We start from the raw sequence: 25,314 nt of genomic DNA on the forward strand, positions 1-25,314 counted from the left end.
GTGTGCATCAGGAGGAGACCAGGCACAAAAGGGTCCCAGTTGCGGCTGCTGGGTCTGGTCCATTGGCAGGCAAGCTGGCCTCTGAGTACCCCGAGTGGTCAGGATGTCAGTCTCAGCGAAGAAGAGTCCCCACCAGTTGCAGGAAGGGGGACCCCTTTCAGGGCCTGTAACTGGGCTTTTATAAATGAACTGGCCAAGGAGACACATGTGCTGACAAAGCAAGAGATCTCATTTGAAAGGGCACCCGGGTGGAGGCCAGGAGGGTAAGGGAACTCAAGAGAACTGCTCTCTCCTGGAAAACAAGGACATTGCTCTTGGACAAACGTAGCAAAGGACTGAACACTGGCCTTTTTACCTTTAATTCCTCTGCGGTTAAGGAGTTGCATTATGATTCCAATAAAAAGCTGTCTTTCTTTTGACTCACTGTTACCCATTTTTGTTACTAATTAGAAGAAGAAAAAAAGGGAAAAAAAGGAAGAGGCTTAATTTTAGAGAAGAAAGAAAGAACCTGAAATGTACCCACCTTTCTTATGTAGGGGGGCCAGTAGCGCCTTAGGGGGTTCTAAAACCTGAAGCCTACCCACTTTCCTTACCCTACCTGTCTTATGCAGGGGGCCCTGCGACGCCCTAGTGGGGTCCTAGCCGTCCTGAAAACTGGACAATGAGAGACTTACCCTCGGGTTCCCTGTTCGTGGTGCCACTTGCCAGGGTCCAGCCTCGGCAGGATCCAGGGGGTACCCTCAGGATGAACGGCGTCAGCGAGAGAAGACACATGAGACCAGCCTTGATAGGGCCAAGTCTGCGAGGGAGAGAGAGAGAGAGAGAGAGAGAGACAGAGACAGAGACAGAGACAGAGACAGAGACAGAGACCAGACAGGGGGGTGCAGCCGAGTCTGGCAGGGTCTGGCAATGCTTTATTTTTTACTGTAGCTTTTATACCCTAAGTTAGTACATTTCTAAGGGGAAGATAGTTTAACATTACATCAGCTTGTTCGTCACGAAACCAGGGTGTTTTCTGCATACGGGGTCTTGTACATTATCTTCTGGCCTTGGGACCTGTTAACATTTTATGCAAGTCAGGTGAATGTAAACCTATTTTCTGTTTCTATGGTGACCTTAACTGAAAGGTAGCAGTCTCATAGGGCAACAGTACAGAGTAGAAGTATAACCTTGTTAACACAAAAATTAATCCTTCTGCAGAAGTTGTCAGTTGAATTTTACCCTATACAGACTCTGTGGCTTCAGTGAGGCAGCCTCTGCCTAGCACTCCTGGCTGACAATTAACAGCCATCTCATTGTTACCACACTAGGGCTAAGCTTTTATTTTTCTAGATCTGTAACTATATTAACAATGGTTTCCATAACACAACCTTAGCACATTAAGAGCAAAAACACAGCAAGCAAATGTTAACCCAATAGCTACTTTTAGAATAATTTTTCTTGTGTTTTCTAATAAGGCTTCCTCACTCCCTGAAGGGCTCTATGTCTCTTAGGGCCTTTATGTGATCAGGTTCTTTATGTTATTTTATGATTAGGGTGTTATAAGCAATCATGCATATTAGTACCAAGGGCATAAACGCATTTGCCAAACAAACTAAAATACCAGCAAAGGAGTTTAAATTAAAACATTCCTTTCACCCTGGATAATCTCATAAAATACCACCACCCGGGAAACTTATTGATTAAAGTTCTAAATTGATTCTTATTTGGGAAGAGATTGGGGAAGGCCTTCTGCCTGTGTCACAGAAATTAGGGAGTAGTCTATTGAAGCAAGCATCAGAAAGACAGATGTTATCTTTAAGATGAGCGCCGGGGGGCAGCTTTTCGGAATCCCTGAAAACCTGATCCGCCTTACCTGTCAGGCTTTCTCCTCGTGACCTTTGTCATGGGTGGGGTCTAGTGTGTTGGCTCCCGGCACTGTGTGCCATGTGGTTTGGAGCATTTCAGCAAAGATGGTGACAGGCAGAACAGAGAATTAGATCTGGGAGATATTGAAGGAGTAGAATCAATAGGATTTGGCAGTTTATTGGATGATAATAATAATAAATAACAACAACTTGCATTTAAGCTCCAGGCACTACTCTTAAGTGCTTCATTTATTTTTTTTTACTTATTCCTGTACAACTATATGAGGTAGGCATTTATTTCAGTTTTGTCAATGAGGAAACTGTGGCACAGAGTTTAAGGAACCAGTCCAAGTTCTCATCAGGATTCAAACTCAAGCCTATTTTATTCAAACCCCTGCAAGCAGAGGGGGAAATGAGAGGAAGTGGATTTGGGAAGAGGTAGAAAAATGATCCTTTTGGGATCTATGGAGTATTGGATACCTTTGGGTCATCCAGGTGGTGATGTCCAACAAGGGAATGGATAAATGAGTATGAAGCTCAGCTGAGACCTGGGTCATTGAATAAATATGTGAGTTGCCAATGTAGCAGTGTTATTTGGAGCAACAGAGTAGGTGAGACCATCTTGAGAAAGTAGTATATAGAAGGGTTAGAAAAGAATTCTAAGGAATATCAGTATTCAAGGAATTGCAGAGGAAGAACCCTCAAGAGGTGCGGTCAGGGTTTTAAGAGGAAAACCAGGATGGCACCATGGAAGCCAAAGGGAGAGTTTCAGTGAGAGAGTGATCACAGTGTCATAGTCTACTTGAGAGATAAGGTAAATAAGGGCCAAGGTATGTCTATTCTTGTATTAACCAGAATTTCATTAGTTACCTAAGAGGATAGCCTTGGAGAACTAGTGGGGATAGAATTCTATTTAGTTGGTTAAAGAGTGAGTAAGAGGCAAGAAGTTGATGTGGTATTTTCTTTTTTTTTTCCTGCTTAAAATTGCTTTATTTTTTATTTATATATTTTATTGAAGTATAGTTGACGTATAATGTTTCAGGTGCTCAGCAAGGTGATTAGTTATACATATATACATATATTATTTTTCAGATTATTTTCCATTATAGGTTATTACAAGATATTAACTATATAGTGCCCTGTGCTATACAGTAAACCTTTGCTTCTTTGTATCTATTTTTTTAAAAAATTAGAATCCTAGCACTGTATTCATACTGAGTCAAACAAGTAGAATCAAAATGTCATAGTTTTTTTAGCTAGGTAAAAAATTCATGTTCTCTTAAATATATATTTCACATACTCTCTCTATATATATGTATACAAAGGCTTTTCTACTATGCTTGATAAAAACTTGAGTAAGAACACTAAAAAAAATAAAAAAATGAAGAGACAGAGAAATTGGAAAACATAAACTAAATGAAATGAGAGCACTGAATATGAAATAGAAAAAGAAAAACTAGATAAACCTAAAAGATCATCATCTAGTCTGGTTTTTAAACATGGCTGCTCATTAAAAACACATCTGGAGTTTTGGAGAAAAAAAGCAATAGAGGTGGTGAGTATTGATACCTGATAAAGATGTTTGTTTTTCTTTCACCAAGAATCCAGTCTAGACGACCAGTTTGGCTCCTGTGCTAAGTTGGGATCATACCGATAGCTCTAGAGTTTTCCTTACCCCTTCATGTGAAGACATGATCCTTTCCTCTCAAGCCCTTGCTTTTTCTTTTTTTTTTAAAGCATTCCTTACTCTTAAACTTCTGCATTAACTTTTCCCTACTCCTCCTCCTTAGAATACTCCCTGTATACTCTGGATTGAATACTCCCTGAATACATCCTTGGAATGAACCAAGTCCTAGAAAAACAAATATTGGTCATTCTCTGCCGTCAGGTCACTGGCATTACCAGGACAACTATGGGAAAGATTTAGTCCCAGTACACATGCATTCCCACTACAGCCAGCTGCTCATCATCTGTCTTTCTCTCCTTCTGGGTATATACAGGTTGGGCCCCAGTCATGGAGAAATTCCATGGGTGTGTGTCTACCCACATGGACGTCCTTTCCTTGAAGAACCGGTGCCTGGCCACACTTCCTGACCCGAAGATGTTGGAGAAACCACTTGGGCATGTGTCTCCTCACTCAGACATCCTCTCCTTGGAGAACCGGTGCCTGGCCACACTTCCTGACCTGAAGGCCTTGGAGAAACCACCTGGACATGTGTCTGCCCACTCAGACATCCTCTCCTTGGAGAACCGGTGCCTGGCCACCCTTCCTGACCTGAAGACCTTGGAGAAACCACCCGGGCATGTATCTGCCCACTCAGACATCCTCTCCTTGGAGAACCGGTGCCTGGCCACACTTCCTGACCTGAAGACCTTGGAGAAACCACCCGGGCATGTATCTGCCCACTCAGACATCCTCTCCTTGGAGAACCGGTGCCTGGCCACACTTCCTGACCTGAAGACCTTGGAGAAACCACCTGGACATGTGTCTGCCCACTCAGACATCTTCTCCTTGGAGAACCGGTGCCTGGCCACACTTACCATTTTAAAGAGCCCTGTGTCCATCAGCTCCTTGCTCCCGAATCACCAGATATCTCACCTGGCGCAAGCTGATCTGTGCAACCTGAAGAGCAGCAACCACCTGCTGTCTGAGCCTCAAGCCTCGGGGGCTCAGTGCCTCTCTGAGGGACTAGGCCTTCTGACCTGCCCCAGGGTCTCGAAAACCATCTCTGCCCCGGAGAGAGTTCAGGAAGCAGTTCTGGTAATCGCTCCAGGCAGTTGTCTTCACTGCAGCCATCTGTGTTAGATGCTCTAGTCATTAGCTTTCAGTGCCACAGTGTCTCTCTGTTCTGCATCTGTGAACCCTCTCTCCTCACACTCTCTTCCTGAGGTGCCTTTTACCCAAAGGCCGTCTTCATCAGCATCATTACTCTTACTGCATATATAGTTCAGAGATACTGGACAATAGAGCAAAAATAGATTTTGTTCTTGGAAAGCCTCTGCTTGGGAGGAGAGCTGGCATGATATTGCAATAGCAGAGTCAGTCAGGTGCTTTTGAGATCTTACAAGGCGTGAGATACAGCTATAGTACCCTGGACCACTTCACTGTGTGTGCATGTGCAAACACATGTCCACTTATACATCTGTATAAGCACGTTTGGTATACAGGTCAGGATCGATAGACACACATTCCTTCTATGGAGACTTGAGATTTGGACTGAGGGGAAGGTGAATCTGAGCCTTCCCCCATCTCTGCCTATTATTACAAGCCACTCAACTTTGGGCAAGACTCTTAGCCCTTTGAAGCTTTCATTTCTTCACCTTTGAGATGAAGTCAGTGAAAGTCCACCTCATAGGGTCATTGTCAGGATTACAGCTACTGCCACCTTATATTTATTTAGGGCTTTACAATTTGCAAAGATTCATATATACATCCCATTTAATCTTCTAACAGCCCCATCAGGTAGGTGGCAGAGGATGAGGAAACTGAGGCTCAGAGAGTAAGATCACGGTTGCTGGGGGATTAATCTGGGACTTGGTCTTTTTTTCTTATAACTCCATAATACCTTAATAGCAATTAGAAGATGTGTTGTGAGGGGCCCCAGGCTTCTAGGCTATGACATCAATAAGAAGATGAAAGCAGATCATGAATCATCTGAGCAAACACTCAGAATGTTGATTTGGGAAAGGGTGTGTGTGTGTGTGTGTGTGTGTGCCACTGTGTCTCACTCCATCAGATAGGACAGATCCATGCTGGGGTGTGAAGGCAGAGAGTTTAGGTGCTAGAAGGTAGATGTGGATCTCCCTAGCCCTGGGTGTTGCTTTCAGCTATCTGTCTGTTTGAGGGGCTGTGGGTGTGTGCTGGGATTAATAACTGCCACTATCCCCAGGGTCAATGGTCATCTTCAGGAGAGAAAAAGCCAGAAGAGAAGGAATGGGCAGAGGTTCAGATGCCTTTTTATAGCCTAAGCTTGGGAGAGGAGGAGCAGGAGGAGGAGCTGGCCCTGAAGCTCTCCCTTGGGGGCTCTGAATCTCAACCTGAGCCTGCTGAACAGGACTTTCAGGAAGTGAAGGTAAAAGTTGCGGAGCTGGGAGAGGTTGGTGGTGGTGGAGGGGAGGGCATGGGGAAGCTGAGACCAATGGTCGCCAAAGGCTGATCCAGATCCCCTCCATGGAAAGAAGGGGCAGGAGCTCTGGTGTTTCACTTGCTAATCCTCTTTTCAGACCTCTTAGCCAGACAAAACATCTTCCTGAATCTGGGTTCTTTCTCTCTGTCTTTGACTTTGTAAGTTGGCCTGAGTGGATGCTCAAGTTGGTCCTTCTGACCCCTTTCCTCCCTCTCTTCCCTCTCTTTCTCAAATCCCAGATGGTTCTCATGAGCTTTCTGTGTTCCTCGCTGGTGGCAAATGTAAACACAGATGATGCAGCGTACTCTACCCAGGCTTTCCTCCTCAAAGTCTGTGGCGAAGTTGCCCACTTTGAGCCTGAATTTATCCTCAAGGTATTGTGACGTGAAGGAAGGGATGGGAGTGGGAAGCTAGGAGGAAGGGAATTTGGTTATGGTGTATGAGAGGGATGGTGGGCAGCTTTGTATTAGGGGCAGGAGGAGCGTTACTTAGGAAGACAGTAGGATCTCGGGGTGAGCCTGAGGCCCAGTCCCTAGGGTTCTCTGAGGAGTAGGGGAAGAGAGGATTGAGAGAGTATACTAGGGTTTGTTTATTTAGTAAGTACACAGGCTAAATACACAGTGTCTTGAGAGCTATACCAAAAGATAATGAAACTTATATCTGGCTCTTAGGGCATGTGTGGTATTGTTAGGGAAGCAAAAGCAATCCCAGATATTATGTAAATACAAATGGAGTAGTAGATAGCAAATGTCTCAGAAGCAGAGAAGAGGGGGAAAATATTTCCTATGAGACTTTGGAAGATGGAAGGATAAATCAGCAGTTTGAAAAGTGAGAGGTCTTCCAAAGAGGGGAAGTGAAAGTGAAAGTATTAGTCACTCAGTCATGTCCAATCTTTGCGATCCCATAGACTGTAGCCCTCCAGGCTCCTCTGCCCATGGAATTCTCAGGCAAGAATACTGGAGTGGGTTGCCATTCCCTGCTCCAGGGGGTCTTCTCGACCCAGGGATCAAACCTGGGTCTCCTGCATTGCAGGCAATTTCTTTACCGTCTCGACCACCAGAAGCCCTCCAAAGAGGGAAAGGGGTAAAGGCTCTTAAGTCGGGGTATGTAGACTTAGGAGAAGACTGGTGAATAAGGGCTGGATTATGGAGCATGTAGAATGCCAAGCCAAGAAGCTTGGACTTTATAGGCAATATGGAGGGCTCAGGAAAGGTTTTATGCAGGCAGGTTAGATAAGGAAGTTAGTTTATGGCACGATGCTATGAAGAGGTGGCTGAGAGGCCAGTGCTACCTACCCTGTTCCCTAGGCATCTCTGTACGCCAGGCAGCAGCTGAATGTCCGGGATGTGGCCAACAAAGTCTTGGCCATTGCTGCCTTCCTGCCACTCTGCCGCCCCTACCTGCGACGGTACTTCTGTGCCATCGTCCAGTTGCCTTCCGATTGGATCCAGGTGGCCAGGTTCTACCAGGTATGGCGTTCAGTTTCCTGAGCTTGGATTTCCACTTGGTTCCCTTTCCTTTGCTCACTGCATCCCTGGAGAAAACTCTCAGACACTTTGACCTGCCGTCTCAAGCCTGGTGCCCAGACAGGACAGTTTCTTGCGGTACCAGGCTGGGTTGCCCAACAGGGAGGGCGTGATTGAGAAGGGCTGGACAGAGTTTGAGAAACATTGGTGTTACTCTGGACCTTGTGTTTACAGTGAAGAGAAGGAGACTCTGAGAAGTCTGCCGACAGGTCCAGGACCACAGAAATTGTCGTTGTCGAGCTGAGGCTGGGGACTTTCTATCCGTGCTGTCACTGAACCCCATGAAGTGGTCTCACCCCTGATGGTTTTTCATCTCTCTGACAGCTCCTGTGTCGAGAACGGGAGGACTGTCTCGCGCCCCTGCCTGCCTGCCTGCGTGCTGCGATGAGGGACAAGTTTTCCCAGTTTGATGAGTACCAGCTGGCTAAGTACAACCCTCGGAAGCACCGAGCCAAGCGGCGCCCCCGACGACCACCCCGCCCTCCAGTCAGTCCCTGCCTCAACCCTGGTCATTCACAGCCTGCCCCCTTTTCCCCATAAAGTTGGCAGGGGTGGGGGGAGGGAACACACTGATTCCACCCCCCGCCGCCTGCCACCTCCTTTAAACAGCTGACATGCTTCTACCACCAGGAACAGAGGGAGGCCGAGAAATGCAGAGGAGCTGAGTGGAGCTCAGGCAGCAGAGAGCAGAGCCCGCCTCTTTCCCAGCTGTGTACTTTATGATAGAGATGGGCTATTGGAATGAGTCTATCTAGGGACAACCATCCCTTCCCTTTTTGAAACGGTTTCTTCTGTCCTTACAGAAGGAACATACATTTTCTGAGACGCAGACCTATTTGCCAAGGTTCGCTTGGCCTATTCGAGATGAACAGAGGATGGTGAGTGCCTTTTTCTGGGGTTCTACATGTACACGTACCATCTTTTCTCAACTAATATTTAGAAATGGAATTCCATTTGGTCTAGAAATACTAGTAGTGGGTGTAGTAGGCACATGCCAGTGTCCTTGGAATCCTCAGCTGTGATTTTAGGGCTTTGAGAACACTGGGAAATGCTCCTTTTGTTTCCATTTTGCTCTCCTTGACATCATTCTTTACCGACAGATGTCATGTCCAGCTGGATAAATGAGTTAAAAACGTTATGAAATCTCCACCTTCCATAGGAATTAAAAAAAAATGAGCCAAATAAAAAATTTTTATTTTCTTTTTTACTTTAATAACAAATTAGGCACTAGTCTTAGTGGTTAGGGCTTCCCAGGTGGCGCTAGTAGTAAAAAACCACCTGCCAATGCAGGAGACATAAGAGATGCAGGTTCAGTCCTGGGGTTGGGAAGATCTCCTGGAGGAGGGCATGGCAGCCCACTCCAGTACTTTTGCCTGGAGTACCCCATGGACAGAGGAGCCTGGTGGGCTACGGTCGCCATAGGGTCACGAGGGGTTGGACACGACTGAAGTGACTTAGCATGTGCACACACACACACTTAGTGGTTAAGAGCATAGAATCTGTGTCCAGACCACCTAGTTTTGAATCCCACCCCATCCCCACTCCTTACCTGCTGGCTATGCAAGCTTGGTCAAATGACTTACCTTCTTTTGCCTCATTTTCCTCACATATAAAATGGATCGGATAATAGCAGGACCTACTTCTTTGGGTTTTTTGTGAGGACTAACTAAATCAGTTACTGTACTTAAAGGATTTCTAACAATACCTCAATCTGAACGATGATATCATCATCATTAAAATAAGATTATTGGGAAAATATATTAGTATTACAAGAAAACACATCCTCAGTTGGTCGACTGGTCTTTTCATCCTATTAATATATCCCAAACTTAACTTTTCTACCATGGAAGATTCTGAAAGCCAGCTTCTTTCATTTTTTAACTTCTCACAGCTTCCATTGTGCTCCAGTTGCATCATCCAGGTCTCAGACATTGTTCCCCAACCAGGGATTGAACCCATGCCTCCTGCAGTGGCACGGAGTCTTAACCACTGGACCACCAGGGAAGCCCATCAATGATTTAAAGAAGAGCTGCTTTCCCTCTCTCTCCCTCTAAGAACCAGCTATTCTCTGTTTTTTCAATCCTCATCTTGCTTTTTACAAGCCATTCATCCATTGTTAACCGTTGATAGTCCAACCTTGTGTAGATGAAACACACGACCCCACACACCTGCTCAGAAGCTCGTACCACTGAAGAGTTTTACTCTTTAGTCCTATTCTTTGCCAAATCTAGGTATTGGGTGGTCTTGTTTTTTTTTTTTTTTTCTGAAGAAAATGACCATGGTCTTAGATTGAATGACCCCTGTGGGACTTGGGAATGTTTCCACAGTTTGAGACAACCTACAGTTCAGTGTCAGAGAAAAAGAGCGAGCAAAGGTTCACCCTGAAGAAGTTGGTACAGAGACTGCACATCCGTGAGCCTGCACAGCTCGTCCAGGCCCTGCTGGGCTGCAGGTGAGAAAACACACACTCCATCTGGATAACCCCCTGACTCTTCAACACCCACAGCCCCAGTCCTTAGAGTTTGAGCAGACCTGGCCTTAACTGGGACTTCCTGGCTTTGACTGACTCACTGTTCCTTCCCGAGTTATTTTCAGATGCCTTTGAAATGATGTTTTCCCTTGTCTGTTCCAGATACCCCTCCAACCTACAGGCCTTTTCTCGAAGCCACCTCCCAGGACCCTGGGATTCTAGCAGAGCCGGGAAGCGAATGAAGCTCGCTCGACCAGAGACCTGGGAGCGGGAGCTGAGCTTACGGGGAAACAAGGCCACCGTCTGGGAGGAACTCATCGGTAGAGTAACCTTGACTATCACACTCCCTTCCTGTCTTCCTCACTCATGCCTCTACATTTTGGCCCCTGAAATAGAAGTTTCCATGGCATGATGCAGTTATTTTCACTTGGAATTTCCATCACTGGAAATGACTGGATTTAACAGGTCTGCCATTGACCACACCAAAGTGGCCAGTGGCCTCTGCTTTGAATAGCACTGACATCATAGGTAGGTCATAATTTCAGATGTGATTGGGTGATATATTAGGTGATATAATACAAGCCTTTATCAATACATGACAAAAGCATTACCTTCTCTCTGATATTACTGTGTCAATACCTGTGTCACTCATCCAAACAAAGTAGGACTGGGACGTGGCACATTGAAATCTCCACCAAAGCCCATTTTTAGGACATGGATGTTCTAGGTAATTTGCCCACATGGATAAAAAGAATTCAGGTGGAGACGACCAAGTTACTCTCAATCTGTTTTTTTGCTAGTTTTATTTTTAACTATAGAAGGCCCTTTCTAATCCATGTTTTCTTTTATTTCCTCCTTCATCTTTGGAAGTTAAAAAATATCTGATTGTAGACTTTTTGACTGCTCGAGAGGTTTTTTGGCTTGTTTTTATTTATTTGACTGTGTCAGGTATTAGTTACGGTATACGGGATCTTCCTTGCACCTGAAGAATCTTTCATTGTGTTGCACCGACTCTCTAGTTGTATGCAGGCTTGGTAGCTCCACAGCATGTGAGATCTTAGTTCCCTGACCAGGGATTGAACCTGAGTCCCCTGCATTGCAAGCTCGACTCTTATCCACTGGACCAGTAGAAAGGACCACCAGAAAGTCCTGGCTGTTTGAGTTTTATGGACTTCATATTTTGGAGCTTCAGAAACCCAAGCTGGCTCTTCTTTTTCTGTGAGCTGTCATCTATAGATTGTACTCAGGGCAGACCAAATAGCTCAGCTGCTTATCGTTCCTCTCACTTTGTGATTGTCACTGGTGGTGTATATATCAGAATCACATGAGAATTAAAACACAAAAAGACATACACACACACACACATACACACATGCTTGACAATATTTTCCCCAACATTTGATACAACTTTGGGTAGAGTGGGATAAAGAGACCTGGATGGCAGCTAGCATGTGTTGGTGATTCTAGTAATCTCCACTTCCTCCCTCTTTCCCTGAAAATTAAAACTGTGCCATTTATCTTGGTTGAGACAAATGCCCATAATCTAATCCACTGGTCTCCAGCCCACTGGATCATATATTGCAGAAATAATTTTTAGGATACACCAGAATATATGTACATGTATTTTTAAAAATTTTATACATGTACTAATAAATTGTATACTTTAGGAACTACATAATTTGTAATTATATAAATATAGATATGAAGATAAATGTAAGAAATAAAGTATAAAATATAAGATAAAATATAATTAGATATACAGATCCCTCTTTAGCCCTCAGAGGCTCATTAGTAACTCATTAACGAATTTTTTAGAATGAAATCAGTGAACTACTTCATCTATAGAATGAGTATTCATTTTACTTTCTAGTGTATCAATATGATATTGAATTTAATTTCTTATCAAATTGATCTAGTATATCTTTCATACATAGCAACATTTGAGCAAAACTTATGAGTTGACAAAGGATGCAATAGTTCATGACTCGTCACGTATCATTTATACTGTGTATACAACTTAATTGTTTTACACAATCTAACTCAGAAGAAGACTTATGACTGGAGAACCCCAGGACTTCCAGAAGGCTGAAAGCTTTCTAGCTATAATTCAAATGAGACTTAGATAACCTTTAAAAAGGTACCACCACTTTCCTAATGAAAGCTGTTGATGGTAGGGCTAGTGACTGGGATGTGGGTTGGGCCTCATAGGCCAGGGCTGTAATGTGGTCTGAGTGTGTTTTGGGGGGGTCCCCAGAAAAAATATCACACCTCCTATTTATGTCTACCTTTATCTAAAGAGTGTTTCCAATATTTACTATACAGATTGAACCCCTGTAATCACTTAGTCCATGTTACATGGTTGATAGTACTCCATGTATATAATTTATAAGATTACACTTTGAAATTTCTCTTTTAGCCATTTAAAAAGTTTGGAAATCATTACTGTAGAGAATGTATTTTGCCAGTTGAGCCCAGTCTCAGGACTGGAGCCAACAAAGTGATGACCTAAGTTGTTTGTTGAAATAGCTAATTCCATAAATGTACAGATTTTGCTCCAAGATCCAGCAACCCAATTTTTATCTTTCCAGGCCTTTAAAACTTTTTGTGTACAATAGATCACGTATTAGTACCTCATTTCCTCTAACGTGAATATTCTACCTGGCCTCTGCTCATCTTGCTCTGGTCTCTGACCTCTCTTATTCATCCTCTGTTTGCTTTTGTCACCCTATGGCTCACCTTCGGCAGACAGTGGGAAACTTCCCTTCATGGCCATGCTTCGGAACCTGCGCAATCTACTGCGGGTTGGAATCAGCGCCCGTCACCATGAGCTTGTGCTCCAGAGACTCCAGCATGCTGTACGTGTGAGGGGCGGGGAGCCAGGCTCCTCTGAGTGGCTAGGGAAGGTCATAGCCACTCTGCTGTTTGAGAACTTCCCTTTTTATTTTCTGAGATCATTTCTGTGATTTAACTCACTTTGGAGGGAGTCTGATATAAGAGAAACAGGGAATCTTCTGTTACTTCCTCTCTTTTCTTTCCTCACAGTCTCTCAGGACATCTATTCTTTTCTACCTTTGTCTAATATCTATTTTATCTTTTCCCACCTTCTTACAGATCTAATAGAGGGGTTATCTCATCTTCCTGGCCCCTGAAGCCTCTGATGCTCCCCATCCCTCTTGGTCCTCTGCTCATGACCCTTCTCTTGCTTTGCAGAAGACGGTGATTCACAGTCGGCAGTTTCCATTCAGATTCCTTAATGCTCATGATTCCATCAATGACCTTGAGGCTCAACTTGAAAAGAAAGGTAATATCTCTCTTCTCCCAACTCCTGTTTGTCTCTCATGTCTGAGAACAGATGAGCTAGCAGCACTGGTATTTTCAGCCTCTTACTTTCCACTCTCAGTGTATGGGGTGGGCAGAGGTCAGACACTGGCCGGCCCCAAGGGTCAGGACTCAAGACAGCATTGATGGGAAGATAAGAGGAGGGAATAGAAGCTGCCTAACTCAGATACTTACCTGTTGCCACCCAGAGTTGCCATTTCCTTCCAACACACAACTGATAAAGCGGATAATAATTAAAAACACAAAATATGGCAAGAAGCATGCCTATTCCTGGAAGTTTCGCCAGCCAAGCCGTCGGGAGCTTCGAACAGCGATGATGATCCCTGTGATCTATGAGCAGCTCAAGCGGAAGAAGCTGGAAATACACAGGGCCAGGTGTGTGCGTGAGCATGTGCTATCTGGGAGCAAAGGGTGGGCATCAGAGGCACCCTAAAAGTGCTTGGAAGTCATCTGGAAACCCCAGCTTTTATTCTGTGAAGACATGCTTGTCAATCATCCCAGTGGCTGTGATTTGACTGTTTCCAATCGTCTTTGGCACAGAAAACCTTGTCTTTAACTTTGTCCTGTAGAGAGATCGTGAAACAAAATCAGTGTTTGGCCTCCACTCTATTATCTGTGGTTGCCTTATTGGTTTCTGTGAACTCTGTCAGCCTATGTAGCATTTCCCTTCCTCTTTGTACGTGATAATGCCTCTCTACCTATGCTCTGGTCCATCCTTTTCTTTTTCTTCTCTGTCTTATCTGTTTCTTTTTCTTTTTGTTTCTTTCCTTTGTGTATTTTCTGACCCATTCACTTTCCTTTCTCTTTTGATACATATAAAGATTGTTATCCTCAAGGAGACTCAAAGATAGGTATAAAATCGGTTCTGTAAGCTTGATGTATTCCCAGTATTTTGTCCTTTTAGATACGTCTTCATTCATTTTCATTCAAGACGAATGCTGGACTCATCTAACCTTCTAATAAGACTCAGTGGCCAGGACTCGCCTGAATCAGTAGATCAGTGGCTGAACACAGGGCCATTAAAGAATTAAGCTGAGGGTGCAGTTCTAACAGTATGTCTTTGCTGGTCAGTTTGGTAGCGACCAGCCACCTGTGGCTCTTGAGCACTTGAAACATGACTAGTGGGAACTGAGATGTGCTGGATTTTGAGGGCAGTGTGAAGAAGGGTACAAAATATCTCATTTTTAATTTTTGTATTAACATGTTTAAGTGAAAAATACATATATACATATATATGTACATATATACATTAGACTAAATTAAATGTGATATTAATCTTCCCTGTTTCTTTTTACTTTTTAAAATGTGGGTACTAGAAAACCTTACATGTATAATTTCAATTTCATTTCATTAATTGTAATTTATTTCTACTGGATAGACAATGGTAGAGACTGCTGGCTTCTCTAGATTAAAAAAAATGATGAAAAAATTTAAACATGTACACAAGTAATGAAAATAACATAATGGACTCCCATTCAGTGAAAAATCAAGATTTTACCAGCCTTTGTTTCATGATCCCTCTCTTCTTTTTTTTTGAAGATGTTTTTAAAAACAAATGCCAAATAATATGATATATTTTCTATCATTTCCCATATTTACTAGCTGGAGCTCTGAAAAGAACCACCCTCATGAACTAAAGCTATTTAGTTACTTTGAAATAGAGGTTGTCTTGGAAAGGTGGGATGAATGTCTCTTTTTCCTTTAATTACCATTTTTCAGAGTAAGAAGCTAGTGTTTGTTCTTCAAATTACAATTTAAAAATAAGCAGCAGTTGGAAATTCCCTGGTACTCTGACTACTGGGGCCGGTTTTATCCCTGGTTAGGCAACTCATATATCCAAAACTGCCCTGCACAGCCCCCACCCCTCAAAAAAGGTGCGGTTAAATCTTGCCTCATGAAGCAAATATGGATTGATGTGGTAAGCATGGCAAGCAGTGTCCAAGAGTGGGTCTACTCCATGGGATGGATTAGCAGAGTCCTGTAGAGTGGGGCTGAGAGAAGTTCTGTCCCTGTTTCTTCTATTGACACTGGAGATGGGCTGTGGACAGGTGGAGACTTCACTTGAGTGGCAAGTTCTCACCTTCCTGTCTGCCTCCAAGTGGCAAACAGAGAAGCCCCTGACCCCTCCGTCTGTTTCTTTCCTGCCTGCAGACAGTGGAAATGTGACCGAGAGATGCTGGCTCGGTATCGACAGGCCCTGGAGACAGCTGTGAACCTCTCCGTCAAACACAGCCTGCCCCCGCTGCCAGGCCGCACCCTGCTGGTCTATCTGACAGATGCCAGTGCAGACAGAATCCTTCCCAAGAGCAACCCACAAGGGGTAAGACACTCCTGCTTGGCAGGTGGATTCTTTACCCCGAGTCACCTGCGAAGCCCTTCTATTTTTATGGGGGGAGTATTCATTTATTTGTGGTGGTATTATAGTATTCATTTATTCCCTGGTGGCTCAGAGGTTAAAGCATCTGCCTGGAATGTGGGAGACCCCGGTTCTATCCCTGAGTTGGGAAGATCCCCTGTTTACTTATGTGGCTGTGCCAGGCCTTAGTTGTGGCATGCAGGCTCTTTAGTTGCGGTATGTGGGATCTAATTCCCTGACCAGGGATCAAACCCGGATCCCCTGAATTGGGAGCGTGGAGTCCGCCACTGGACCACCAGAGAAGTTCTTGAAACTATCTCAGTTGGGGGACTTTGTCCACTTTTCCCTAACCAGTGGAGACATTTGGCCTCCAAATTTGCGTGGGCAAAGTGGATTCTAAAATAAGGGAGCCTATTTCACCCTGATGCTTGTCCAATCAGCCCCCTCTGAACTATGTGCTGCTGTTGATTGCGATGATGATGGTACGGACGGAGCAGGTGGAGCTTTTGCTGTGTGGAGGGGGCATTGTGAAGACTGCTGTGATTAAGGCAGAAGAAGGCATCCTGAAAACTGCCACCGAGCTCCAAGCTCAAGTCCAGGTCAGACACTCACCTCCACCTTGCAAAACTGCATAACCAGGCAGAGGCCTGGGAACAGCTAACTTCAGGAAAGGCTCGGATCGACTCAGTTCTGATTAGCAGACTACAGTACTTGTTGTTTACTGACCATCTCCCGTGCAACTTCATGACATGAGTTTCTTCCTTCAGAAGTCAGATGAAAACTGTGAACAGTCCCTGACTACTTTGGGGAAGCACTTGCTGTCTCTGGCTACCCGAAGGGTCCCTGTGAGTACTGCCCCTTCCCTGAGAAACCCTCCCTTCCTCCACATTTTCCTCCACACGGATGTATCTCATTTTTCAAAGCTTCTTTGCAACCTATGCACAATACGCTGCTGACTGCAACCCCCTACTCAGTGGTATGCTGGTAAATATTTTTTTTATGCTGGTAGATATTTGCCTCCAATAGCAGTCTAGAAAAAATCAATCTTGGTTAATAGCTTTTGCTAATTTCCATGGTGTAAATACTCCTTCCATGACTGATTTCAAACTACCAACATTTTTCATTGACCACAGAGTTAGAAAGAGTTGCTCAGTAGCACACCTTTATTTAGTAATTCTATAATATATATAGCATGGATGTAAATAAGGTCAAGTATTTAATGATAAAATGTGGTAAAATAATTAGGAAGTGATGATGTTTTAGTATTTATTACCTTTGTTTTCAATGTAATTTACTTGACTGTGAGCTTATGCAATTTAATATTTAATGGTGGCTATATTTAACAGCTGGCTCACAGAATTCCTATAAGTTTGACAATCAGCTCTTGTGAGCCTAAATGTGCCAGCTACACACTGCCCTTATCCCAAACTCCACTTTATTTTTGTTAAAAATTTAATATAATTTTTAAAGGTTACAATCCAAGTACAGTTGTTATAAAATATTGACTATAGTCGCCATGTTGTACAATACATCCTTGAGCCGTTCTTACACCCAGTACTTTCTATCTCCCACCCCCCATCCCCATATTGCCCACCACCGGTAACCACTAGTTTGTTCTTCATATGTGTGAGTTTGCTTCTTTATTGTTTTATTCTCAAATTTGTTGTATTTTTCAGATTCCACACATAAGTGGTACCATATAGTATTTGTCTTTGTTCTGTCTGACTTATTTCATTTAGCACAATGCCCTCTAAGTCTACCCATGTTGCTGCAAATGGCCAATTTTCCTTCTTTCTTATGGCTGAGTAGTATTCCTGTGTGTGTGTGTGTGTGTGTGTGTGTGTGTGTGTGTGTGTGTCTGTGTGTGTGTGTATCACATCTTCTTTATCCATTCATCTGTTGATGGGCACTTAGGTTGCTTTCATATCTTGGCAACCCCTAACTCCACTTTGATGCTCTTCAAGTCAGGGTGAAATGACTTTTCCCACCCTAAGTACTCTCCAGAAAGGCCATTTACACCCACCTCAGAGTTCTCCTAGTTCCTCTGCCCTCAGAGATCTTGTCTGTTGATATCCTGAGCTCTTTGGCACCTCCCTGGTCTCAGCCCTTCCCCTTTCATCTTACAGGTGGACAGGGTCATTGTCTTCGGCCGAACTACAAATGAGAAACTGATAAATGCAGCCAAACAGCTTTTCTGGAAACATGTGAATCCCAAGTGCCTCTTTGTTGGTGTTCTCCTAAGGGCAAGTTACCTGTAAGGGTGCTCGTGTTCCTTGCTCAGTGCCAGCAGATAGTGATCCATATTTCCTGTCTGTCCCTACTAAAGCTTGGGATACTCCCACTCGCCAGGTGCCTCCCCATTTCTGCCTCTTAACTTTGTTGCACTTCTAGTGCTAGAACCTTCTCTGAAGTCTTCAGCCTGGCTCTGTACCCCTTTGTGATGGTCCACCCCAGTTCTAGCCTGGCACAGAACCCTATTAAAGGTGCAGAGGTGGGGGTGGTGGTCCATCCTAGGGTGTTAGGGGGCAGTGACTCTGTGTTCTCGGCACTGTTTCTGACTGCTAGTGACTTCTTTCTTTGCCAGAAGTACTGATTTGAATCCCAATGATGTGACACTCTCAGGCTGTACTGATGGGATACTGAAGTAAGTATAGCATGGACATTGGAGAGGTTGGGGGCTTTGTTAGAACATCTTTTAGAGATTATCTGTAGCTTCAGCTCTAACCACTTCTATTTTTAAGCAAGGTAAAAGATTATTCTGCTTTTACAGCTGTCTAGGCATGGCAGCAACATAATATTACAGGTACCTGGTCATCTTCTGTCTGTTGCTCTACCATTTTCAAATACTCTTCTTCTATTTCATAGTTCAAGATGGCTGCTACAGTTCCAGCCATCATTTTTGTATTAATCTAGTAGGAAATGAGAAAAGGTAATATAGGAGATTGTACTGTTTGCTTTTAAGGGTACCACTCAGGAGTTGGTCCCATCATTTCCATTCATTCTCTGAGGCCTCTGTTCCATTCCATTTCAGAGGAGATGCCATGTTATCTTTATTTATTTATGCCTGATCTACAGAAATCTTTGTTCTTTGTTTTTCTCTGCACTATGAGGCTTCCCATTTATTTGTTTTCTCCTCTGCCAATTCCTTTGGATGCCACCCATTGCCCCCTGTTAGGAAGCCTCATGCTCCTCGCTCCCCAGGGAGCTTTCATGGCTGGTACAGAGCTAATCAAGCCCCGAGCTGATCAGCTTTAATCTTTACACCTTCATTCAGCCCAGTTGCCTCTGGTCCACCAGAAAGCCTGTGTTAACCATGCACACAGAAGGGACTATATCTGGGTTTCTTCTCTGTTCCCTTTTTCCTCTGGTTCTGCTTCCTTCCTTATTTTAAATCTATGTTTACTTTTTATGGTAATCTTCCTAAGAAACTCCATTTAACTGGTTGACCTAATTTAGCCATATCTTTGTCCCTTGCCCCCTTGGAAGACCTTCCTGATTCCCTCTCACTCTGCTATTTTGTTCTCATTTATTTTGTCACCCTTTATTTCAGGTTCATTGCAGAGCGTGGGGCCTCCCGGCTTCTAGAACATGTAGGCCAAATGGACAAAATATTCAAGATTCCACCACCCCCAGGGAAGACAGGGGTCCAGTCTCTCCAGCCACTGGAAGAGAATACTCCAAGCCCCTTGGCCCCTGTTTCCCAGCTTGGGTCAGTCTGTTTTTTATGCCTTTGTGAACTGGGAGGGGCTTTAGTCGAAACCTAGAGAAACTCAAGTGACAAATTCTGTCTGTTGAGATGCTTCTTGTTCTTTTTGCTGAGGAGCATTTCCTCTTCCCAGGCAGGGGTTTGTCTAACACAGGTGGTGAGCATGCCCCTTACTGTACTAGGGAACGGGGGTTAGAAGGTGAGGTGGGCAGCAGGCACCAGGGTTCAGACAGAGGGCTTAGAGGTCTGGGCCATGGCTTTCTCATCCTAGCTTTGCCAGATAGTAGCTGAAGTTTGGGCTAGTTGCTTGATGTCTTAAGCTGTAGTATTTTTCATTTATTTCTTTTTGGTTGCACTGGGTTTTTTCCTTGCTGGGTATGGGCTTTCTCTCGTTGCAGCTAGTGCGGCCATTCTCTAGTGGCTGTATGCAGGCTTCTCATTGTGGTGGCTTCTCTTGTTGTGGAGCACGGACTTGAGGCCCACATGCTTTAGTAGTTGTGGTGTGTGGGCTCTGTAGCTGCGGCTTATGGACTTTGGAGCATGGGCTCAGTAGTTGCGGCATACAAGCTTAGTTGCCCCATGACATGTGGAATCATCCCAGACCAGAGATTGAACCTGTGTCCCCTGCAGGCAGATTTTTAACCACTAGGGCACCAGGGAAGTTTAAGCTGTAGTTTCTTGATGAGTAAAATGGAGAGAATGATTGTGTTTACCTCTCAGTGCAACTTGGGCCCATTTCATGGGCAGGATAGTAGATGCATAATAATCATTGCTGACACAGGAGGGGTACATGAGGAATAGCCAGTGGGATTTAATTTCCAGGCTCTGCATTTAAGGTTACAAGTCTGTTATTTTCTGGAGGCCGGTTGGATAACCCCTGCCATCTGTTGTACTTGGCTCAGCAGGGTGAGGGGTGGTCACAGCCCTGTCTATGGGCTGTGAGGCTGACCCCTGGTTTACTGGCAGATGGCGAAGCATCCGGCTTTTCATTTCCTCCACTTTCCGGGACATGCATGGGGAGCGGGACCTGCTGCTGAGGTCCCTGCTGCCGGCACTGCAGGCCAGAGCGGCCCCCTACCGGATCAGCCTTCATGCCATCGACCTGCGCTGGGGCATCACAGAGGAGGAGACCCGTCGGAACAGGTGTGGCAGCCGCTGAGAAGAGGGGCTGGGTTGGAGATGAGGGGCTTGAGTGGCGGCAGGGCTGGGGCTGCAAGGATGGCTGAGGGCTGTGGGCCAGAGGTGCTCTTTGGATGCTATGGGATGTGAGCCGGGCCCCCTCTCCCTGACACAGTGCTTCCATAACCTTCCTGCAGACAGCTGGAAGTGTGCCTCGGGGAGGTGGAGAACTCACAGCTGTTTGTGGGGATCCTGGGCTCCCGCTATGGCTATGTTCCCCCCAACTACAGCCTCCCTGACCATCCTCACTTCCGCTGGGTAAGACAGACGTGGTTAGGGTATGGGTGGGAGAAGCCACGGTGTGTCTCGAACCCCGGGACTCTGCACAGGCAGATCCTTGAGACTTGAAGTGAAACACAGGCAGAAGGTTCTGTGAGTGACCAAGTCCTAGATGAGGGAATTCCTTTGGGAAATACCTCTGGGTTGGCCACAGGATGTGAGAGGTAGGCAGTAGGTCTGATTAGGCTTTGCCATCCGACAGAGCTGGGTTCTGATCTCTCTTCTGTCATTGTGAGGCTTAATGGAAAATGGCTTATACTAATCTAGCCTCAATTTCTTCCTATATTAAAGAGAAACAGTGATGTCTACATTGAAAGGTTATATGAGAATCAGAAACCAAGAATGCTCAAAAAATGTTCAACCTGTGAGAGGCATTCAATAAACGTTAGCTATTAGCTCTATTTTTTACTGGCTAGTGTCTGGAGAGAGAGGGGAACATTACTGAGGTGAAGGACCCCGGGGTTATGGCAGGTCTCATGGGAGGGGATAGTGTGACCAGGACGGAACCCACCTGCTGCTCCCTGCAGGCCCAGCAGTACCCTGCAGGTCGCTCTGTGACAGAGATGGAGGTGATGCAGTTCCTGAATCGGGGCCTCCGCCTGCAGCCTTCTGCCCAGCCTCTCCTCTACTTCCGGGATTCAAGCTTTCTCAGGTACCGCCACAGAAGACCAGATAGGCTCAGTGGGTGTGTCTTTTCTCCCTAACGTTCAGGGTACAAGAGGGGGGCCTCGGATGGAGAAGCAGGAATCAGAGAGCTTGCCTTGCAGCTGAAGGCAGATCTCCACTGGAGCAGTTTCTTGAGGAGTTTCAGGGAACCACAGCCAGGTCTGGTGGCTTGGGGTGGAGAGATGCTTTGGTCTGAATCCAGTCCCACTCTTGGGGTGTCTTGGTGGTCAGCTCTGTGCCAGATGCCTGGAAATTGGACTTTATTTCTGAGTCTGAAGAGGCTGCCCATCGGATCTCAGAACTGAAGAGCTACCTGAGCAGACAGGAAGGGATCACCTGCCGCAGGTGAGCTGGGAGAGGTAGGGAGCGCCTGCCTGGAGAGGTGCGAGGAGGGGTGGGCCAGGCCTGCTCTGACCCCGCTTGTGCTCGCTGTGCCCACAGATACCGCTGTGAGTGGGGCGGTGTGGCGGCTGGCCGGCCCTATGTCGGGGGGCTGGAGGAGTTTGGGCAGCTGGTTCTGCAGGATGTGTGGAGTATGATCCAGAAGCTTTACCTCCAGGTCAGCAGATGGGATGGTGGCCAGGGGAGTGGAGGGGGGAGGGTAGGGTGGTCCTGGGTGGGAAGTGACTTGGTGGGGGTGCTCTAAGTTTTAGGCCTGGGGTCCTGAGGAGCGTGGAAACATAGACAGTCACTGCCCCATGTGCCCTCAGCCCGGGGCCCAGCCGGAGCAGCCAGTGCCTGATGACGACTTGGTCCAGGCCAACTTTCAGCAGCTAAAGAAGCCGCCGAGTCCTGCCCGACCACGCCTTCTTCAGGACACAGCGCGGCAGCTCATGCAGCGCCAGGGGAGGCTGAACCTGGTGACCGGGCAGTCGGGACAGGGCAAGACCGCCTTCCTGGTACGGGGTCCCAGAGGCCTGGGCAGGAGGGAGGGAGGGCTGTGTGTGCTCAGGAGGGCTAAGGAGGCGGGGCACAGGAAGCTGGTGTGTGTGAAATGTGACCGTGTTTTCTGTTCTCTTCCCCTCAGGCATCCCTCGTGTCAGCCCTGCAGGCTCCGGATGGGGCCGCGGTGGCCCCCTTAGTCTTCTTCCACTTTGCAGGGGCCCGCCCTGACCACAGTCTTGCCCTCACCCTGATCAGACGCCTCTGTGCCTATCTGCATAGGCGACTGGAGGAGCCAAGTGCCCTGCCCAGCACCTACCGGTGTGTTTCTCCCCCGCCTAGACCGGCCTGTTGATAGCCCCTGACACCGCCCGGCTGACGCTGGTCCTCCCCCTCTGTACACAGGGGCCTGGTGTGGGAGCTGCAGCAGAGGCTACTGCCCAAGTCTGCTCAGTCCCTGAAAACTGGCCGGCCTCTGGTGCTGATCGTCGATGGGGCTGACAGGTTGGTGGACCAGCGTGGGCAGCTAATCTCAGACTGGATCCCAAAGACCCTTCCCCGGGTGAGTGTGAGAAGGAGGTGAGGTGGGATGAGGCAGGGGGAGGGGCTTCTCCAACAATATTCTCCCCGCTTTCCTTCTTCATCGCTGCCCTTTTGCCCAAATCCCACAGTGGGTGCACCTGGTGCTGAGCGTGTCCAGTGATTCTGGCCTGGGGGAGACCCTTCAGCAGAGTCACGGTGCCCACGTGGTGGTCCTGGGGCCTCTGGAGCCGCCTGCCCGGGCCCGGCTGGTGCGAGAAGAACTGGCCCTGTACGGGAAGCGGCTGGAGGAGTCACCGTTTAACAACCAGGTTGGGTCTAGGCCGGCGCTGGTAGATGTGAGGGGTGACTCTGGGAGCTGGGAGGATCTGAGTGCTGAAGCTACCAGCGGCCCCGCACAGACCAGCTCCTTCATTTTCTCAGGAAGTCTGTGCAGGGGAAGAGGGCTGTGATTGCTGATAATGTTACCTGGTCCCTTTCCCCTGGTGAATGGCTGTGGTTATCTGTCTGGGTGGGCTGAACCAGCAGGTGCGGTGGGGAGAGTGGGGTGAGCTGGGCAGAGCAGTGCAGGGCAGAGATAGCTGTGTCCTGGGTGACACCGTGGGTCTCTCCCCTGTGGGGGCTCTCAGAGGAGAAGCTGCCCCGCACGGGGCTTGGGGGGGGGGGTGCGGCCGGCTCTCTGGTCCCGTGCTGAGTCCTCAGTCTCATCAGATGCGGCTGCTGCTGGTGAAGCGGGGCTCGGTCCTGCCGCTGTACTTGCGCTTGGTCACCGATCACCTGAGGCTCTTCACGCTCTACGAGCAGGTCAGTTGAGGATGTGAACCCTCCCTCCTCATCTTCTGTATCCTAACCCCATTTCCCATTCTCCATTCAAGCTCTTCATCCCCATCCCTCACCCCTTCCCAGCCTCCTCCTTTGCCAGTCCTCATCCATGCCCCCAGCCTGCTTCCCTCCCACCAGTGTTTCCTTTTATCCCTTCCCACGCTTTTCCCTGCTGCCCCATCTCCTACCCACAACCTGCTGCCTCTCCCCTTCCCTGCACCGACGGAGGCCCCTCGCACTCCTCCCCCAGGTTTCCGAGAGGCTCCGGACGCTGCCGGCCACCGTCCCTCTGCTCCTGCAGCACGTCCTGGGTACCCTGGAGCAGGAGCATGGCCCCGACGTCCTTCCCCAAGCCTTGGCCACTCTTGAGGCCACACGCAGTGGTCAGCGCTTGGAGTGGGCTCAGGGGTTGGATGACCTTGGTTCTGTTGGGATCTCAGCAAGCCATGCAGGGAGTGATTAGGGATTAGGTTGGGATGGGTATGCTACCCGGTTTAGGGCCTCAGCGAGCTTGGGTTTTCAGGTCTGACCGTGGACCAGTTGCATGGAGTGTTGAGTGCCTGGCAGATCCTTCCCAGGGGAAGCAAGACCTGGGAAGAAGCAGTGGCTGCTTGTAACAGCGGGGACCCCTACCCCATGGGCCCATTTGCCTACCTCGTCCAGAGTCTGCGCAGGTACAAGTGCCCCCACTGAGCTCCCACTGACCTGTGCCTCCCCATCTTTGAGGCAGGGCCCCATGTGACCCTCTCTCTTCATCCTCTTCCTCGCTTGGTATAGCCCCTGACACTGGTCTCCAGATCCTGGATGGCCGTCACTCAAGTTACCACTGTTTGAGGTGGGACTGGGAGCCCACCTTTGTGCTAGGCTGCTCACTGACAGGCCTTCTCCCTCTTCTCTTGCCTTCTCTCCCTCACACGGGGTCAGTTTGCTAGGGGAGGGACCCCTGGAGCGCCCCGGCGCCCGGCTCTGCCTCCAGGATGGGCCCCTGAGAATAGCCACCAGGTGTCGTTATGGGAAGAGGCCGGAGCTGGAGAAGACGGCACACCTCCTCACTGCAGGTGACTGCAGCCCGGTTAACCCCTGGGGCACTGAGCGTGGGGCCTGGCGCTCCCCATCGGCTGGCCTCCTCACCTTCCGCCCCAGTGAGGGGATGGTTCTCGCTGTAGCCTGAGGGATGTGATCTTTGGAGATGCTTCAGGGCCGAGCTCATCTCAGTGTCTCTTCCTGTGACCCATACCTGCAGCTCAGCTCTGGAAGACGTGTGACCCTGATGCCTCAGGTACCTTCCGAAGGTGCCCTCCAGAAGCCCTGGCAGACCTGCCTTACCACCTGGTTAGTCCCCAGATCCCATCGGCACCTTCTCCCAAGGAGCTGTTTTGGCCGTTCTGAGCCCCCTCTTCCCCCAACTGCCACCATCGTCCCCATGGCTGTTACCCGCCTTCCACACACTCTGTACGTTTCTTCTTTCAGTTTTCCAGCCCTCCTCCTTCAGATCCTCTGTCCCAGCTCCTAAGTCTTAAGTGTCAGCTGCACAGGCAGGGTCCAAGACTAGACTATCCCTCCTCACCTGCCTTG

General features: G+C 47.3%; 1 protein-coding gene across 4 annotated transcripts in view; it reads left to right on the forward strand.

Annotated features, from left to right (window-relative positions):
* Positions 1-25,314, forward strand: part of TEP1 (telomerase associated protein 1) — a 46,804-nt gene that overhangs the window by 7,292 nt on the left and 14,198 nt on the right. For all 4 annotated transcript variants that reach the window (XR_011488208.1, XM_070468919.1, XM_070468920.1 and 1 more), the window contains exons 2-32: positions 3,848-4,608; positions 5,738-5,920; positions 6,214-6,348; positions 7,282-7,443; positions 7,825-7,986; positions 8,304-8,378; positions 9,828-9,952; positions 10,133-10,290; positions 12,716-12,825; positions 13,181-13,271; positions 13,498-13,684; positions 15,461-15,629; positions 16,106-16,264; positions 16,433-16,510; positions 17,792-17,919; positions 18,250-18,309; positions 19,216-19,374; positions 20,338-20,514; positions 20,688-20,808; positions 21,357-21,481; positions 21,727-21,840; positions 21,937-22,054; positions 22,206-22,394; positions 22,523-22,698; positions 22,783-22,939; positions 23,049-23,228; positions 23,629-23,721; positions 23,990-24,122; positions 24,263-24,413; positions 24,664-24,791; positions 24,977-25,071. Coding sequence is in view for 3 of the 4 variants with exons in the window: in XM_070468919.1 (XP_070325020.1) it covers positions 3,862-4,608; positions 5,738-5,920; positions 6,214-6,348; positions 7,282-7,443; positions 7,825-7,986; positions 8,304-8,378; positions 9,828-9,952; positions 10,133-10,290; positions 12,716-12,825; positions 13,181-13,271; positions 13,498-13,684; positions 15,461-15,629; positions 16,106-16,264; positions 16,433-16,510; positions 17,792-17,919; positions 18,250-18,309; positions 19,216-19,374; positions 20,338-20,514; positions 20,688-20,808; positions 21,357-21,481; positions 21,727-21,840; positions 21,937-22,054; positions 22,206-22,394; positions 22,523-22,698; positions 22,783-22,939; positions 23,049-23,228; positions 23,629-23,721; positions 23,990-24,122; positions 24,263-24,413; positions 24,664-24,791; positions 24,977-25,071 (4,845 nt within the window). In the remaining variant the exon portion in view is untranslated. The remainder of the gene's footprint in view (positions 1-3,847; positions 4,609-5,737; positions 5,921-6,213; positions 6,349-7,281; positions 7,444-7,824; positions 7,987-8,303; positions 8,379-9,827; positions 9,953-10,132; positions 10,291-12,715; positions 12,826-13,180; positions 13,272-13,497; positions 13,685-15,460; positions 15,630-16,105; positions 16,265-16,432; positions 16,511-17,791; positions 17,920-18,249; positions 18,310-19,215; positions 19,375-20,337; positions 20,515-20,687; positions 20,809-21,356; positions 21,482-21,726; positions 21,841-21,936; positions 22,055-22,205; positions 22,395-22,522; positions 22,699-22,782; positions 22,940-23,048; positions 23,229-23,628; positions 23,722-23,989; positions 24,123-24,262; positions 24,414-24,663; positions 24,792-24,976; positions 25,072-25,314) is intronic.

Source organism: Odocoileus virginianus, chromosome 6, assembly GCF_023699985.2.
Source record: "Odocoileus virginianus isolate 20LAN1187 ecotype Illinois chromosome 6, Ovbor_1.2, whole genome shotgun sequence".
NCBI classification, from domain to species: domain Eukaryota; kingdom Metazoa; phylum Chordata; class Mammalia; order Artiodactyla; family Cervidae; genus Odocoileus; species Odocoileus virginianus.